Below are 18,579 nucleotides of genomic sequence, written 5' to 3' on the forward strand. Positions count from 1 at the left end.
GGGAGGAGGGGTGAGGAACCCTGCTGTACCACAGATTGGAAGACTGCTGTGTTGAAGGATGCATCTGCTGTAGACGCCTGTACCAAGGCATAATATCTTTCAAATCTATGCACAGAGACCCACGTTGCTTCTCTATGGATCTGCAGAAGAGGGACATCTCAAAGGGAATTTACTAATGCCAAGGCTGGTGAGATATACAGAGAGCGGAATTTCCAGTCTTCTCTGGTGGCGTGGGGCTTCAGGTAGAAGACAGGTAAGTGCATGACCTGGTTCAGTTGGAATTCCAAGATTACTTTCAGAATGAATTTACGATATAACCTCAGGGAAACTTTATCCTTATGGAATACCATATAAGGAGGGTCTGCGATAAGGACCCCCAGTTCTCCTCCTCTTCTGGCTGAAGTGATGGCAACCAGGAAGTCAACCTTCATAGACAGAGGGGTAAATAAACATGAGGCTAAAAGCTTGAATGGTGAATTTATTAATGGAGGTAGGACTGGATTGAGGCCCCAGATTGGAGTAAATTTTAGCACTGGAGGAAAGATTCTGACAAGACCCTTCAGAAACCTTACTGTAGTCAGACAAGCAAAGACTGAATGGATGTCCACAGGAGGATGAAAAGCGCTAATAGCTGTCAAGTGCACTTGTAAGGAGTTGAGAGACAACCCCAACCTTTTCAGAGCGAGAGGAGGTTGTCCAGAATAGTAGAATCTCAGACTGGGAACAGTCAATGATGCTGATGTCATATAGAGAATCTCCTCCATTTTGCTGTATAGCACTTTTTCACAGAGTCTTTTCTGCTATTGCCAAGAATGGATTGTGTAGCTACTGAGCACGATCCCTCTAAGTTTGTCATCCATCAAAATACCAAGTTGCCAGATGAAGAGATACTGGGTTGGGATGGAAGATCTTGTCTTTGCCCTGGGTCAGCAGTCTGAGATCTAGTATGAGCCTCCAGCCTCCTTTCTTCTTGGGGATGAAGAAATATCTTAAGTAAAATCATTTCCCCCCATGTTGGGGTATACTGGCTCTATAACTCCCATTTGGAGCAAGGAGTGTACTTCCTGTCAGCAGTAGGGAGGGATTTTGAGAGGGTGGATGGATTCGAACTTTGTATATTTGGTGATGATGAGTTCCATAACCCATTTGTCTGATGCTATATGGTGCCATGCCAAGGAAAAGTAAAGTAAATGGCTCCCAAAAGGGGTGGGGAAATCTGAGCCCAGTAGAGTTGGTGGGAGGATTGGTTTGCAACTCTGAAAGGTCCCATCAAAAGGACTGCTTAGTGGGAGGCTGGGCCTGGGAGGACAATGAAGAAGGAATGTTCTGCTTTCGGTGCTGCTTTCTTTGATGATTTCTTGGGGGCTCAGAAGTCCTCTGAGGGTGAAGAATTGTGGAGTGGGCTGTTGTTGATGGGAAAACTGAGACTTAGGATATTTTCTTTGTGGTTCTGGGATATTGATACCCAGAGAATGGAGTGTTGCGCTCAAGCCCTTGAGGTTATGTAACAAACATCTGTTTTCTCACTGAGTGGGTTCTTTCCTTCGAAGGGCAGATCGGATTTCCTTGGAGAATCCAGAGGCCTGGAGCTATGAAGTCTGTTTCACGACTATAAATGTTGCCAGGGAGTGGGAGGCTGTATCTGGTGTGTGTACCAAAGCCTGGGAGGCAGAACTTGCTAGCAATTTACCTTCCTCAAGGGTTGCTCAGAACTGAAGTCTACACCCCTGAGGCAGCTTGTTGACAGAAAAGTTATTATAATTCATACAATCATCCTTTTCCATTAAAGCCTACTAGTTTGCTGTGTAGAACTGAAAACAGAAGTGAAGTTTTTTTCCCCAAAGAGATCTAAATGTTTGGCCTCCTTGTCTGTGGATTCAGATCTGGGTTAGTCTTGCTTGTTCCTTTCATTACAGCCCACACTCACAGCTGACACCCTACAGCTCACTGAGACTCACACTAACACTAGAAAAGAAATCAGAACAGGTAGAACTATTTACAATATTTACACTAGAAAACAAAGACTGCAAGCTAATGCTGCGGACACTGGAGAAGTTTGCTCTCCAGTCACAGGTGGTAGAAAGGAACTGGAGAGGCTGTTGGTCCGCACCATCCCTTATGTCCTCGGTTCAGAGCACGAGGAGAAGGGTACACACATAGACCAATGGACACTGCTAGTGAAAAGTCTTCCAGTCTCGGGTGCATGGAGTGCATGTGCATTTGAGCAAATATGTATAGGGACCGTCCTTTGAAGAAAAGTCTGGCCCTAGTTGTTTTCAAGATCTAATTCAATGGTTGGAGTTACTGCCTTATATGTGTTGTGTTCAGGAATTGCACCTGATCTGGCCCTTTTAGTTACATTTGAACAGTCAGTTGAACAGTTACATTTGTGTAATTCCCACTGATTTGAATGTCAAAAATCACATTGCTAAACCCTGTGCTCCACTGCAAAAATGTAGAATGTCTGGGAGTCTGAAAAAGTCAAAAATGTTATTCTTTGTAACTTACCTCCACTCTGTATTTGCTTAAAACAGGCCGGATGTTGGCTGGAACTGGGTAGATCTGGCTTACGTCAGGTGGATCCACTGGTGGAAGGCTCACTGGACCAGAATCTGGAATCTGAAAAATGAAATAGTCATAACTCTTTGTCACTGCTCTGTGAAATATAGTCTCAGGTCCCCCTGTAAGTTGTCCATTGCATACAGTACTTTACAGCAACTAGGGCCATCATGCAGACAGAATACATGCTCGGCATTGTGAGAAAGACATGCTTTGGAATGCTCTCTGCTTTGCCATGAGGCCAAAGCACTTCATGGGAACAGGTTATTTTAAATTCAATAGACTGAATCATGGAATCATAGGACTGGAAGGGACCTCAAGAGGTCATCTAATGCAGTCCCCTGCACTCATGGCAGGACTAAATATTATCTAGACCATCCCCAACAGGTGTTTGTCTAACCTGCTCTTAAAAATCTCCAATGATGGAGATTCCACAACCTCCCTAAGCAATTTATTCCAGTGCTTAACCACCTTGACAGTTAGGAAGTTTTTCCTAATGTCCAACCTAAACCTCCCTTGCTGCAATTTAAGCCCATTGCTTCTTGTCCCATCCTCAGAGGTTTAGAAAAACAATTTTTCTCCCTGCTCCTTGTAACAACCCTTTATGTACAGTAACTCCTCCTTAACATTGCAGTTATGTTCCTGAAAAATGCGACTTTAAGCAAAACGATATTAAGTGAATCCAATTTCCCCATAAGAATTAATGTAAGTGGAGGGGTCAGGTTCCAGGGAAATTTTTTTCACCAGACAAAAAACTATATTATATATATATATATATATATACACATAGTATAAGTTTTAAACAAGCAATTTAATACAGTACACAGCGATGATGATTGTGAAGCTTGGTTGAGGTGGTGAAGTCTGAGGGTGGGATATTTCCCAGGGAATGCCTTACTGCTAAATGATGAACTAGCATTCGGCTGAGCCCTCAAGGGTTAACCCATTGTTGTTAATGTAGCCTCACACTCTACAAGGCAGCACGAATGGAGGGAGGGGAGACAGCACGGCAGACAGAGACAGAGACACACACCCTGTGTGTGGGAGAGAGAGAGAGGCGCATTGCCACTTTAAGTACACTGACCCCACTCTAGGTACATTGCCTTTAAAAAGATCAGGAAGTTGAGACAGCAGCTGCGGCCAGCTCTCTCCTCCTGAGCCCTGTCCTGTGCCCGCCCTGCTCTATATGGAGAAGGGGTAAGCAGGGGGCAGGAGTAGGGGGGAGGGGGGCACCCTGACATTAGCCCCTCTCTTCCTCCCCCCGCACAGCAAGCAGGAGGCTCCTGGGAGCAGCTCCAAGGCAGAGGGCAGGAGCAGCACATGGCAGTGGGGGGAGGGATACCTGAACTGGCCAGCAACTGATAGCCTGGTGGGCAGCTGCTGCACAGGGAACTTAGGGGGGCTGCTGGCCCACCCTGGTTCCAAGCCCCCACCAGCTAGCGCCAACGGGCTGCTCTTCCTGCAAGCAGTGGACAAAGCAGGTGGCTGCCAAACAACGTTATAAGGGAGCACTGTGCAACTTTAAATGAGCATGTTTCCTAATTGATCAGCAATGTAACAATGAAACAACGTTAACCGGGACAACTTTAAGTGAGGAGTTACTGTACTTGAAAACTGTTATTACGTCTTCTCTCAGTCTCCTCTTTTCTGCACTCCCCCACAATCTCTCTACAGTAGATCTATGCCCCTTCCTGGTTTGGTATGCCTTTTCTTCCTCTAGTACTCCAGGCTGAGCCAAAGGGGCACTGATCTCTTCTACCAGAAACTCAATTTCTAACGCTGACAAAACTATGAATTGCTATTTCACAGATTACCGCCTTTTGCTCAGAAAATTCTGTTTGGCTTCATTATGAAACACAACACATAAAGAGGTGACTATGGGACAGGATTAGAGAGGAAGGATGTGAAATGTCTTCTGGTTAACTAAGGGCAAACAAAATTAGATCAATTAGATGCGCCATGGTGCGATAATGATCACACACAAGTGAAAGAGTAAGGATTCTGGGAAATAGTCATAGTAATGTAGTGTCTAGAGTGCTTTATAATTATTGCCACTGAAATGTTAAGGCTATGAGAGAGTCACCAGGGAACCTGTAAAGTTCACATCTTTTGTTTCTTTTAAATAGGAGTCATCTGTCTTCTGTGTCCTGATATGTGCTGCTGTGTGGAAAGTTCATTTAGTATAAGGAAAAGGAGATATTTTCCTTACCACGTTGTAGGCGCAGAAAACAGAAAGGTGTAAAACATCTCAGAGTGACAGCATTACACAGTACAGTGGTGATAATGATAATAAACTAAAACAGTAACTCATATTTATATACAGAAGCACCTCTGATCCAAAGCAATCCCAAAGCACTTTATAAACTGAAAAGTGGGATCTATCCCCAGTCCTTCCCTAAAGTGGTGAAACACAGCAGCTGTTTAATCACAAACACTGGGCTGAATCTTCTCTATTCCATCATGAAACTCCATCAACTTCAGAGGAATTGCACTGGTATAACGAAGAGGAGATTTTGGTCCAGTGCCAGCATGCCACAGTTTAGGATAGAAAGTGAAGAATTACACTGTAGTTAGCTGAAATTGTATGGGGAATTTTAGGGGTCAGGAGAAATGTAATTACTAGAGGGTTAAAACTCTTTTCAGCAGAAGATGAAACTATTCAAAAACTGATTCTTTTCATCTTGTTACAACCTTTTTGCAAAAATGTTGTTAAAAAGCTGGCCAAATTTTTCTTTAAAAAGGAGCTTTTTTTCTCGTGAAAATAAGGCCATTTTCAACAGGTGGTGGGCCCATTCAGAGTAAAAGGTGGCTGTGAGACTCTAAAGCCAAAATTCAAAAGTTAACATTGGAATTGTCACATGTTTTTGATGTGTACATAGTCATTGAATCAAAACAAAATGTGATGAGTGAAATAAACTGAAATGGTTTAAATTTTAGTCTGACATTTCAGGGGGAACATTTCCAGACAATTCTAGTAACTACACAGATGGGAACCATTCCAAGATATCTAGGCCAGCATTCCTAGCTCTCAAGAAAGGTGCCCTGTGAGCGTTAATGACTTCAAATGATCAACACTAGCAAGTGAGGTAATATCTGTTATTGAAACAACTTGTGTTGGTGAGAGAGACAAGCTTTCCAGCCACACAGTGCTCTTCTTCAGGTCTGGGAAAGGCAAATCACAGCTAAATGCAAGATGGAACAGATTGTCCAGCATAAGTAGTTAGCACATATTGTAAGGGACCATTCAAGGTAGAGTGGCCTATTACCACCTCTGCAGTCATAAGACACAAAGAGGGGGTCAGTGGGTTACAGATTGTTGTAATAAACCATAAATCCAGAGTCTTTGTTCCATCCAAGATTATTAGTATCTAGTAGAGTCATGAATTTAAGCTCCCAGGACCGTCTTTTGAATGTGTTATGCACGTTTCCTTTCAGGATGAGGACTGATAGGTTATATACAGAATGATCACTTTGTGAAAAGTGTTCACCCACAGGTGGTAGGGTGTTTTTGTCTTTTATCATTTTCCTGTGTGAGTGCATTGCAGAGCGTAATGATTGTCTGGTTTCACCCACATAATTTTTACTGGGGTATTTAGTGCCCCGGATGAGGTATACCACATGTTGTGATAGGCAAGCGTAGGATTCATGGATCTTGAAAGGTGTCTTGTGCCAGGGTGTTGATCATTGTAGCAGTGGAGATATGTGCACTGCATACATATTAAGACTAGCAAGTGTCCACTATTAGTCATTGTTTCTCTAATCTCCTATTTGTCTAAGTGCCTCAACTGTTCTGTTACACTGAAATCAACTTTAACCCTTTTGCAGTGACCTAGAACTACCTCAGTAATTTCAAAAAGGGATCTTCTCTCATACATATTGTTACTCCAATTATAAAATAGCCTGAATTGAAACAAACAACAATTTGTAGATCGGAACTACCTAATGTGGTATATGTGGCCAAAAGCGTTATTGTCTCCGAAGTACAGAGCGAATTAGAGATTGTAGAGTTTCTTCTCACTGAGCATCAGCAGGAATCCTTTGATACCAGAAAGAAACTGCCAGCACATCAGGCCTCTGAGAATGCTTTAAAGCCTCTCATAGTGTTTTAACACATCTTTTCTTGAATGGTTCTTTAAAGTCCATGCTCTTGAGCATTATCTGTGATGAAAACAAGCATTCTTTAGGATGTAATCACCAAGACAAACAGTGAAGGGTCTGAGAATGCTGAATGCCAGCGCTGGGTTATTTTTACATTTATTTTCAGCTCTTTATTCAGGCCTTAGATATTTTCAGATCAGTCTGGTATGTTGTGCTGTTTCCCTTCACCCAGATAGAAGTGAAATAAAACTAAATGTTCACTCTGTTCACTAGAAACATGGACTAGATTAAAAATTGAGAAACATATTGATTATGGAGCTAGATTCTGTCCTTAATTACACCCCACTAAGTTGGTGCGTTCCCCTCCTTGATGTTATTTAGGTTTAATTGGGGAAACAATTAGCCCCACATACTTTAAAATGCAATTTTACTCTGGCAAGTGATTATTAAAATGCCATCATGGGGGTTGTGTGTTTTACATGTTATGTCTCACTCATTCCAGAACAAATTTGTTCAGTTTACAAGTAAAAAGAAGTTTCTTCTACCTGTCAGCCCTACAAATTCTGCTTTGGGTCTGAAAGTCAAGCTGTCTTGTTTGTGCATTTGCAAAGCCATGCCCAGATGTGAGGGCAGAATTCAGCCCTGCAACTGGAAACTGGTTAACAATTCTGTTTATGTGCTACAGCCAGAACAGAACCCAGTTAACTCTCCCTTCTATACATTGCCTCCATACTGGTAATAAGAGTAAGTAGTAGTAACAATTTATTAGTGTTGTTAAAGACATAGACCTCTAAACAGACATAGGGAGCAGTAAGAAGATGCCATTTTTACACAGTCACTTCCCAGAACAAAACGACACTTTACCTTGCAGTCAATAGAATTAGAGCAGGGTAAAACCAGTGGAAATGCGAGGTAAGCCAAGCTAGAGGATTCAGAGGGCCAGCAGCAGTGGAAGTAGGGACAGTGTTTATTGTTCCAACTGCAGGATGAACAGGAATGACAACTGCATCATGTTCTAGGCATATGAGATGTAAAGGAGAAAGGATCCAATCCTGCTCTCTCCTGGGTGCAACTCCTTCTGATTTTAACAAGGGATGCACCTGTATAAGTGAGGACAAGACTAGGACCACGGTGTCTCTTTGTACCCTAAATGCTTTTACATGCCCCAAAGGTAAATGTTAATACTCAATCCCTCACCTGTAGCAGCTCGAATGCAGCAAGAAGGTCTCCTCCAGACAGATTTCCACAATGCACTGCGTGATAAGATAGTTTAGGTGGCTCGTATTTCTGATCAGCGAGTCTCACCACAGGGGCAGCTACTGTTGAGCCAATATAGTCTGATTTACCCTAGATAAATAAGGATACATACTTCGGGTTATTTTGTAAGTAGTCTAAACATAGCAGCAGCCTTAGGAACTGCTCCTCCCACCCTCAATCCAAATGTGGGAAATGGGCTTTTAATATATCTGACAAAACTACCCAGTCAGGTGCACAGCAAAATACAATGGATGGCAACTATTGAAATGATAGAGGGTGTTCTTTAAACTCATCTGAAGTTTACCAATGCCTTGATTTCACATTTCAGCAATTCTGAAGGCAGTATCCTAATAAGCAGTGAGATGGCACTAGATTTCTGTGAGCTGGAGGTAAATTCGGGTCTCTGAACATACATAAATACAATAATTACAACTGCGTACAAGTAAAAGGATGTTTCTACTGCAAACCCCTTTTTGGATCTGAGAGTCAAACTGGAACAACAAGACCAGGAGGTTACAAAGACGTAACTGAGGACTGGATATAAATCTGGTTCTCAGACTACGTCCCATCACAATATTAATCTCCATTTTAAAGGGCCAGAAACTGATTTACATGGCCAGAGAAACTACTTTTAAATGTCTGTTAAATGACATAGCTTTGATTTTTACATAGATAATACATTACACTGCAACAATTCAGATTTTTTAATAAGAGGCATTTCATCTTTACCACTGCATCATCATCGTACAGCTCTATGACAATCACTGGTGGGAATTCAGCAATTTCCTTCCCTTCACCATGGAGCACAATGTTATTGAACAGCAGCATCTGATTCCACGTAGGGGATAATGTCTGAGAAATGATCTAGTGAAAAACAAACAGCATTTTAAGAAGGCTGGTAAAAGACTGACTGGTGTGCTCCAGCAGAAAGTGGCTGCACCGTGATGAAATCTTTTCCAGTGGACTAAACTAAACTATTAAGAGAGGGTGAAATACAGAATCAGCACAAGGCCTATTTTAAATGTCACTCACCTCTGCAGAGGTCCTGCATCAGAACCCATGCAAGCCTCATTTAGTGCCCAGTCCAGCAAAGCACTTAAACCGCATGTGTAACTATGATCCCATTAACTTCAGTGAGGGTACTCATTTACCTAAAGTTATGCATGTGCTTAAATAGTTTGCTGGACTGGGGCCTAAAAACCTTAACATGGGCCTTCATAAGTGCATTGAAAGTCTTTCCCACACAGATGAATACCACCCCTGTTCATTCTGAGCTGTAAATGTTCCCCCCTCCTTGCCTTACAGGCTCTTCCTGAACAAATAACCAGATATCTGACTTTATATCTTGCAGTCCTTGTGCATGCAAAACTCATACTGCAATCTATGGGAAGGCTGCCTGTTTGGAGACTGCAGGATCAGGCCATGTATAGTTAAAGAAGAACTTTGAGCAAAATGTATTCCACTTTTTCATTCTGTGGGGTAAACATTTTCCAAGTAATTTTTCTTCAAATACAGATGCCAATAATAACTCACAATGTTCTTATTGAACAAGGTAATTTATTGATTAATTCATAACAAATCAATTTTTTTTTATTTTTTCCTTGCAATTTGCTGCTGCACTTCAGACATGCTGGGCTGGTCAAGGCACTTCCTCAAAGACAACAGCTTAGCTGCTTTGGCAGGAAATGTATCTACCAATGTTAAATTTTAAAGAAAAAAATATCCGCTGCAAAATCTGACTCTCATCATCTGCTGTTGTTCTGTTAAATGGAAATGTCTTCTTTCACTGTGGTTTATTGGAGCTTGGTGGACACCATTCTAAAAACAATTCAAATGATTGCATGCAGTATTTTATTCAGACAATATGTTACTTCGCACTTATGTGTGTACAAAATGCTGTCATACGTAGGTCTGATTCTACTCTCAGGTATGCTAGCTTATACCAGGATCAACTCCGTTGATATCCAGAGAGCTACAATGGGGGTAAACCAAGATTAACTCAATTGATCTTAACCATGAGGGTAAAACAGGCATAAGTGAGAGCAGAATCAGGCCCTATGACTCTAGAGAGCCACCTGGATAGAGAAACCTTTTCCTTGCCCTGGCCCCCAGAATCTGCTGCTATAGAAACTTCCTTCAGAGAGCCAGAAGGGGATAAACATTATTTTTCTTAAAGCTTTGTTACCCTGTGAAAAGTGACTATAAAAATAGTTGATTTGGGTTCCACATTTATTGATCCTTGATGATTTCTGTGTCAAATGTGCTCTATTTACAAGTGAAATAGTGGGTTACTGAACTTCCACCCTTGCAAAATTAAGATGGGCTCTGAGAGTCAAGCTGAGTTTTTCCCATCAAGCTGGGTGAGTGAAAGTGAAATCCAACTCTCCCACCCAAGCCCGGGCCAGGTTGCAGGGTTGCCATGCAGAACCCTCCCACCTTCCCTATGGGTAATAAATCAGCTGTCCCTTGTACCAGTTGCACAGCATACTGAAACCACAGGATCTGGGCAGAAGCCCCTCTCTTGTCCCCAGGAAACTCCTTGCTCATTCCAAAATGGCCTTTCATGCCAATCTCTGTGCGGCTGGTCTGGAGACCATTTCTCCAGTTCAAAGGCAGCCCTAAGGAGGCCTCTCAATGAGCAACTATTTTTCAGGACTTAAGTAGTGCAGAGAGTCTCTGCACCTGGTGTGCATTTTACCTGGTAATGCCTCTCTGAAACCATCCTTGTGCTCTACTAAACTCCATTCCAAAGGGCCAAACTGACTCACATGGCCACAGCAGCACTTTGGGCTTTTTTAAAAAGTGACGCAGCCTTGCTCTTAACACACACAAAAATAGTGGCGGGGATGCAGGACACAGCATCTGTCCCCCTGCCAATGGAAATGGCCTAATCTTAAAGTCTAAAGAGGGAGAATTTCAGAAAGATACAACCCAGCCCACACTTGCTGTTTCGGTCCAATAATCTCAGAGAATCTAACATCCAAAGGAGTCAAAACAGATTGGCACTAGTCTAATTGCAGACCAATTACACTTGGAGAGCAGATACAAGGCTGCATCTGGTGACTCATTCTATATATGCTATGCCATCAGAGCAGCTGTCCCTGATGGTATATTTGTTAATTTAATCATACCAAGAGCTAGAATGGCAGTGGTGTTTCTTTAATGACAGGCACATGTCCTCAAAACAGACAGCCGCGCTAGGACTTCTGTTTTCAACCACACTTGGTATTCATATGGCTGGATATTAGTGCTATGATATAATATACACTGTGACTGGCTCTAAGAGATACTGCAAATAAGTAACCACTCGTCTCAATAATACACTATAATCCTTTACATTTCTGGAGCCCCTTGCGTCTAAGAATCTCAAAGTGCTTTACAAACTAATGAATTAAGCCTCACAACACCTCATTATGGTAGTTAAGTAGTTTTTCATTAAGCATTATCCTCATTTTACAGAAAAGGAAACTCAAACATCTAATATTGGCCACTGAGAGTGACAGAAGACTGCACTAGATAAACCACTGATCTGATCTGGTAAGGTAATTCCCAATTGCCTTTGAGAATCAATATTTTTTCCCATTTTCACCACTTTAATGAGACATCTCAGCTCCTTATTTACACAAGGAGAAGGAAGACTTTGCAACTTACCTTGGTGGTCTGGCAGTGCGAAACAAATGTTACTTTGGCAAAGGGATCAGAAAGTCCAGAGCTATCTGCCGCAATGAGCCCCCTGGCCTGATACATGTGGGCTCTTAACTGGAAGAGGTGCTTGGCTGTGTCAGGACAATGAATACAATGTTATCAGTTTTGGGGAAATGATGCCATGAATACATGGAAAGAGGACCACCCACAAATTCCAAAACCTTGACCCTCACAGCACTCCAATGAGATAGGAAAGTGCGATCACCATTTTAAAGATGGGGTATCGGAGCGACAGAAAGATTAAATTCACACACAATTCACACAGTGTCAGAGCCAGGGTTATAAACCAGCTCTGCTAATTTCCAGTCTTTTCTCTCATCACTTGACCATAGTATCTCCCTATGTATATTTATCACCTACGATGAATTCAAGCACATATGCTTTTATCAAAAGATCCAGTGGAAGACTCCTCATTTGGGACATTTAAACTAGGGAGCAAAAACAGTTCAACATGTGCTAAGGGCAACAACCTTGCATTGAGAGGGATATGGAGGGAAGGGCGTAATGTAGTGTGTCTTTTCCATCTCTAATGTCTATGATTCCATGAAGCATCAATGGAGGTTTTAAGCATTCAGTAGCTGCCAAGGTGGCATTCAGCAACTAGTCAGTGTCTCTGATTAAACAATGTGCTAAAATGTTAATTTAAGCATTTTTGGGGAAAAATGCAAATACATCAAGTAGATGTTTTGCTATCCTCCTAATTTAGAGCACCATATGTCCAACGTTCCATACTACCGCTAAGTATCCTTGCTACTGTATGCAGAAGTATTGTCTTACTTTTGTACACCAGACTGGCAGGTGAAGGAGGAGGAGGATGTCCTGTACCATCTGCGGAGGGCACTTCAGTCTCATGTCCTAAAGGTAAGTTCTCCATAATGGTATGGGCATACTTGATGGAACCAAGCCACAGATAGGTGTCTACTTTTGCAGGTACATTCCAACCCGACAGGCGTTTTCCTGGTAACTGAAGAAACATAGGTCATCAACCAATACAAAGTAAGAGAGATCACTGAATGTTATTTATAGTTTGGGCAAGCTGCACTGCTGAACAGAGGAGCATCCACTCAGTTGCTATCAAGCCGGTATCAAGTGAAGTGCCCCAAGTGTCGGTCCTGGGACCAGTTTTGTTCAATATCTTTATTAATGATCTGGAGGATGGTTTGGATTGCACCCTCAGAAAGTTTGCAGATGACACTAAACTGGGAGGAGAGGTAGATACGCTGGAGGGTAGGGATAGGATACAGAGGGCCCTAGACAAATTAGAGGATTGGGCCAAAAGAAATCTGATGAGGTTCAACAAGGACAAGTGCATCTTCTTAGGATGGAAGAATCCCATGCACTGCTACAGACTAGGGATTGAGTGGCTAGGCAGCAGTTCTGCAGAAAAGGACCTAGGGGTTACAGTGGACAAGAAGCTGGATATGAGGCAACAGTTGTTGCCAAGAAGGCTAATGGCATTTTGGGCTGTATAAGTAGGAGCATTGCCAGCAGATTGAGGGATGTGATCATTCCCCTCTATTCGGCATTGGTGAGGCCTCATATGGAGTATTGTGTCCAGTTTTGGGCCCCACACTACAAGAAGGATGTGGAAAAATTGGAAAGAGTCCAGCAGATGGCAACAAAAATAATTAGGGGGCTGGAGCACATGATTTATGAGGAGAGGCTGAGGGAACTAAGATTATTTAGTCTGCAGAAGAGAAGAATGAGGGGGGATTTGATAGCTGCTTTCATCTACCTGAAAGGGGGTTCCAAAGAGGATGGATCTAGATTGTTCTCAGTGGTACCAGATGACAGAACAAGGAGCAATGGTCTCAAGTTGCAGTGGGGGGAGGTCTAGGTTGGATATTAGGAAAAACCTTTTCACTAGGAGGGTGGTGAAGCACTGGTATGAGTTATCTAGGGAGGTGGTGAAAACTCCTTCCGTAGATGTTTTTAAGGCCAGGCTTGACAAAGCCCTGTCTGGGATGATTTGGTTGGGGATTGGTCCTGTTTTGAGCAGGGGTTGGACTGAGGTCCCTTCCAACCCTGATATTCTATGATTCTATGATATGCTGATAAATGACTTGCCTATTTAATCACAGGATCATAGAAATGTAGGACTGGAAGGGACCTTGATAGGCTCTGAGGCAGGACTATGTATTATCTAAACCATCTGTGGTGGGGCTTCAGCCCCACACTGGCAGAAGAGGGGTTAAAGTAGCCCAGGGAGGCTGTGTAAGAGGCAGCCAATTAGGAAAGGGTTTGTAGAGACAGCCAATCAGGAGGTTTAGAGAGACAGCCAATTAGGGCCAGGTTGGGTCATATAGGAAGGGATGCTGAACAGAGCAGCTTCAGTCATTCCCTGGAGTTTGAGGAGTGAGGACTGGCTGCCCTGAAGGAGGGAGAAGAGACAGCACCATGGTCCAGGCAGTGCTGGACAGGGTCAGGGGAGCATGAGTGAGCTCCCGGCTGACTGCTGCCAGACTGAGGCCATGATACAGGGGCAGAGAAGGTGCTAGGGCTACGGGGAAGTGGCCCAGGGAAACAGATGCCAGGGGTTGGAGGTGACACAGCGTATGACTGCTAGTCCTCTCCCCCTTTGGCCCCAGTTGCTACTGATGCAGGTGGCTAAACCCTGGCCTGCAGCCTACCACTGAGGCAAATGGCTGGACAGAGGACTGCTGGCCTCCCAGAATGGGGCGGGAGGGAGAGAACAGAGTGGGGCACAGCCAAAGAGTTGTGTCCAGAAGAGGATACCATGGTCCTGAGAGCAACACGGGTCCTGATGGCAGAAGTGATGGTGGCGAGACATCACTAGATGAATGCGCACTGGTGAACCAGAGCTAATTCCCAGGGCGGCCAGCAGGAGGCACTGCAGTGGTGAGTCAAACCCCATTACACCATCCCTGATAGGTGTTTGTCTAACCTGTCCTTAAAACCTCCAGTGATGGAGATTCCACAACCTCCCTAGGTAATTTGTTCCAGTGCTTAACTATCTTTACCATTATGAAGTTTTTCCTGTTGTCTAACCTAAATCTCCCTTACTGCAATTTAAGCCCATTATTTCTTTTCCTGTCCTCAGTAGATAAGGAGAACAATATATGACCCTCCTCTTTATAACAACTTTTTATGAACTTGAAGACTTATCATGTCTTCCCTTCCCCCTCACCCCAATCTTCTCTTCTCCAGACTTAACAAACCCCAATTGTTTCAATCTTTCCTCATAGGTCATGTTTTCTAGACTTTGAATAATTTTTGCTGTTCTCCTCTGGACTTTCTCCAATTTGTCCACATCTTTCCCAAAGTGTGGCGCCCATAACTGGACACAGCACTCCATATAAGGATTTATCAGTGCTTAGTAGAGTGGAAGAATTACATCTCCGCTCTTGCTTACAACACTTCTACTAATAAATCTAATAATGATGTTTGTTTTTTTCAACAGAATTACATTGTTGACTCATATTTAGTTTGTGATGCATTATAATCCCCAGACACTTTTCTGCAGTACTCTTCCTAGGCAGTCATTTCCCATTCTGTGTTATATTTGTCCTTTTTTTCACGATTTCTCAAAGATAATAGGTGATGACTCAGAGATCTCTTCAGCCAGTTCCTTAAGTATTCCAGAATGTGTTTTGTCAGACCCTGCTGACCTGAAGTCATAATGGGGAGGATGGCCATGTGACCTACTTGGTACAATGTATTTCAAGATTCAAAGGAAGGGATTGATAACAAACCTAGTTGTAAAAGTCTGCTTTCAGTGGGATGGTGTACAAGCCTTTTCTTGCTAAATAACAGCTGTAAATTTGCCTCTGGTGTTTGCTATGTTAAATTTCCGAGCCTATGGCGCACTGTCCACCTCATGCTGCTTTCTGACTGTATTATGGCTGCTCCTAAATAAGTTATTACTTCATAGGGCAAGTCAGAAAACTTTTGATGAAACTTTTTCCAACATAAAATGTTACATTTTTTGACAATACTTTCAACAATATTTTTTTTCTATCAAGCTCTGCTTAATTCAGTTTTTTTATACTGCTTATTCCTAAAGCAATTCATGACATAAAATGACTAGACAGTCACTACATTGCAATGTTTTCCTGACAGACCCTAACAATTGATGATGTCTTAACTGGTGCCTTTTTGTTTCACTTGGTGTAACAGTGTGTCTTGTAAGCAACAACCTTTGTATTTTAAACAGGGGGGAAACATCCCACCTTCTGGGTTATCCATAGTGCTTCCTAGTTGTAACTTTCTTTCAAGTGAAAATACAACTACTTGTACTGTGCCTCTGAGGTTTAATCTGATGGATAAATAGAATTGCTACACCAGAGTATCTTAATGACCGTTTCATTTTGTTTGAAATGACTACTTCTAAAATTAGTTTTACTTCATTCAAATAAAATAGAACATTTTGATAGACCTGGGAGAGATTTCTCATAAGAAAGCTCTAAAAAGATTCAAGAAGCCGCTTTAAAAACTGTAAGTAGAAATGCACTGAAATGTTATTCTATGCAGTAAGTAGTATGCACAATAAATTACTCTTGATAATTAGCAGAAGTCTGGATACCTCTATCTGCTGACGAGCCACGTTTTATTTGCCTGGTTCCAACAACAACCATCTTAGGTGATGAGTTTCTATACACGTAATAAGCAATGTTAGCTTTGCTTATTATTCCAGAGTGTCCAGGCTTTTCCTTCCAGCTGTTGCTGATGGACAGTGACTACATTCCATTGTTGCATACTGTTACTGTGCATGTTACCTCTCTTTGTATAACACTGCTAAAATGGTCTTGTCAGATAAGTATATTATTCAATATTTTATATATCTAACATCTTTCCTGTATGGATCTCAGACATGGACTCTTTATAGATGGCACATTTAACAGCTTGAGCAATTTCACAAGCGTTCCCTCCGCTCGATAATGAGTAAGGCTGTGAATCATTCACAGGCGTCATGGCTTCCGTGACCTCTGTGAATTTTGCAGGGCTGGTGCAGCTGACCCCAGGACCACCACAGCATCTGGGAAGCCCTGGGGCCAGCCGCACCACCCGGACCAGCGGAGGTGGCAGTGGGGCCCCGGGCTGCCCCTGGCCCGGACCAGCGGAGGTGGCAGTGGGGCCCCGGGCTGCCCCTGGCCCGGACCAGCGGAGGTGGCAGTGGGGCCCCGGGCTGCCCCTGGCCCGGACCAGCGGAGGTGGCAGTGGGGCCCCGGGCTGCCCCTGGCCCGGACCAGCGGAGGTGGCAGTGGGGCCCCGGGCTGCCCCTGGCCCGGACCAGCGGAGGTGGCGCCGGGGCCCCGGGCTGCCCCCCGTGCACCAGTGGCAGCAGGGCCACGGGCTTCCCCCCCCACCTGGACTGGTGGCAGGGCTGCCCCCAGCAGCAGCAACAGGGGCCCCGGGCTGCCCCTCCTCCAGTAACAGGGGGACACAGGCTGCCCCCAGCTGCAGCAGGGGCCTGGGCTGCCCCACCCAGCAGACACATCGCCCAGCTCTGCCCCCACCCCCAGCAGCAGTCTTCAGGAGTGCCCCCCTCCCAGCAGGTAAGATTTAGTCACAGGTATTTTTAATAAAAGTCATGGACAGGTCCAGGACCATGACTTTCTGTTTATTGCTCGTGACCTGTCCATACCCATGACTAAATACCCGTGACTAAAACGTAGCCTTAATAATGAGCATTCGCTGGCAGGACAGAGTGACCAATATTAAGGTCCCTGAAAGAGCAAACACAACAAAGCAGTGAGGAAATGCTATTGAGAACACAATTTAGGTAGACTGGACATGTCATCAGAATGGAAGATCTGTCTCCCAAAACAGATCTTGCATGGGGAGCAAAAGAAGGAAGCGTCGTCCGTATAAGCGCTTAAAGTTAACCTAAAGTGCAGCCCACTGGAGACTATCAACCTCAAAGAACTTGAGCAAATGGCTCAGGACAGGACACACTGGTAGTCTCTTGACAAGATCAGGATGTAACAGGTTTGAGTAGGATTGACGAAATCATCTCCAGGCTGCACGTGAAAAGCGCCACAGAACTGCATTGTCAAACATAATATTTACAGACTTCCCATGGCCTTAGTGTAGCCAACTCTATGCATCATGGTTCAGACTTTGGAGTCGTGTGTAGCCAGAGCTGAGAATTGCTACAATATTGTCATCATTGTCAGCGATGGAGTACCAACATATATCTCACATGCACATTTTAAATTGGAGTTATAAACAGAAATGTTTATATTATGTCTGAATCTCTGCACTTCCTCATTGTCTGAGTGTGGTGAATGTCAATCTGTTGGAGTTTCCCTTGGAGTTTTCAAATGCTGCTTAATGTATTCATCAGAGAAGAAAGGTTTAGTGATCTACCAATTTACATCTATTTGTGCATATTTGGATTAATGGTACACTTGGCAGAAGCAGGAAGCCAGGGGATGAATTACTTAGACACCATGATGATGAGCATGGTATTAAAAGCAAAACAGAAAAGTAGAGAATATAGATAAAATAGATCAGTGTTTCTCTACCTTTTCAGGTTGGTGACCCCTTTTTAAGACAAAATTTTTCTATAAGAGTAAAAATGTATCCATGACAACAATGATAAGCCAATAGAATTTATTTGTGTGTATTTTGAGAATTTGACAGAGCATACTTAACCTTGTAGAGTGAGGCTGTGAGGTGAAGTTGGGGAGTGAGATTTCATTTGCTTTAGATTGCAATAATGGTTTCAACACTTTTGCCCTCCAAATTGCCTTTTGTGACTCACTGGTTGACAAATATGGATCTAAATCATACAGATAAACCCACAGATTCCTTGCAGATCAGATTTCAGATTTTTGGTATCTCAAATGAAATGCTCTCCTGCATAATTTCACTCTGCATATATTTAAGGTAGATGCATGTGGGCTGAGTGAAACATGGATAAAAATGGTTTCAGAGTAGCAGCTGTGTTAGTCTGTATTCACAAAAAGAAAAGGAGTACTTGTGGCACCTTGGAGA

The 18,579-nt window shown here is 43.3% G+C and overlaps 1 protein-coding gene across 1 annotated transcript in view; it reads right to left on the reverse strand.

Annotated features, from left to right (window-relative positions):
* Positions 1-18,579, reverse strand: part of FER1L6 (fer-1 like family member 6) — a 149,209-nt gene that overhangs the window by 50,227 nt on the left and 80,403 nt on the right. The window contains 5 exon segments of the mRNA XM_084619142.1: positions 2,509-2,619; positions 7,855-8,004; positions 8,644-8,778; positions 11,566-11,690; positions 12,397-12,583. Of these exon segments, the coding sequence (XP_084475268.1) occupies positions 2,509-2,619; positions 7,855-8,004; positions 8,644-8,778; positions 11,566-11,690; positions 12,397-12,583 (708 nt within the window).

Source organism: Lepidochelys olivacea (genome assembly GCF_965140295.1).
Source record: "Lepidochelys olivacea isolate rLepOli2 genome assembly, chromosome: 2".
NCBI lineage: Eukaryota > Metazoa > Chordata > Testudines > Cheloniidae > Lepidochelys > Lepidochelys olivacea.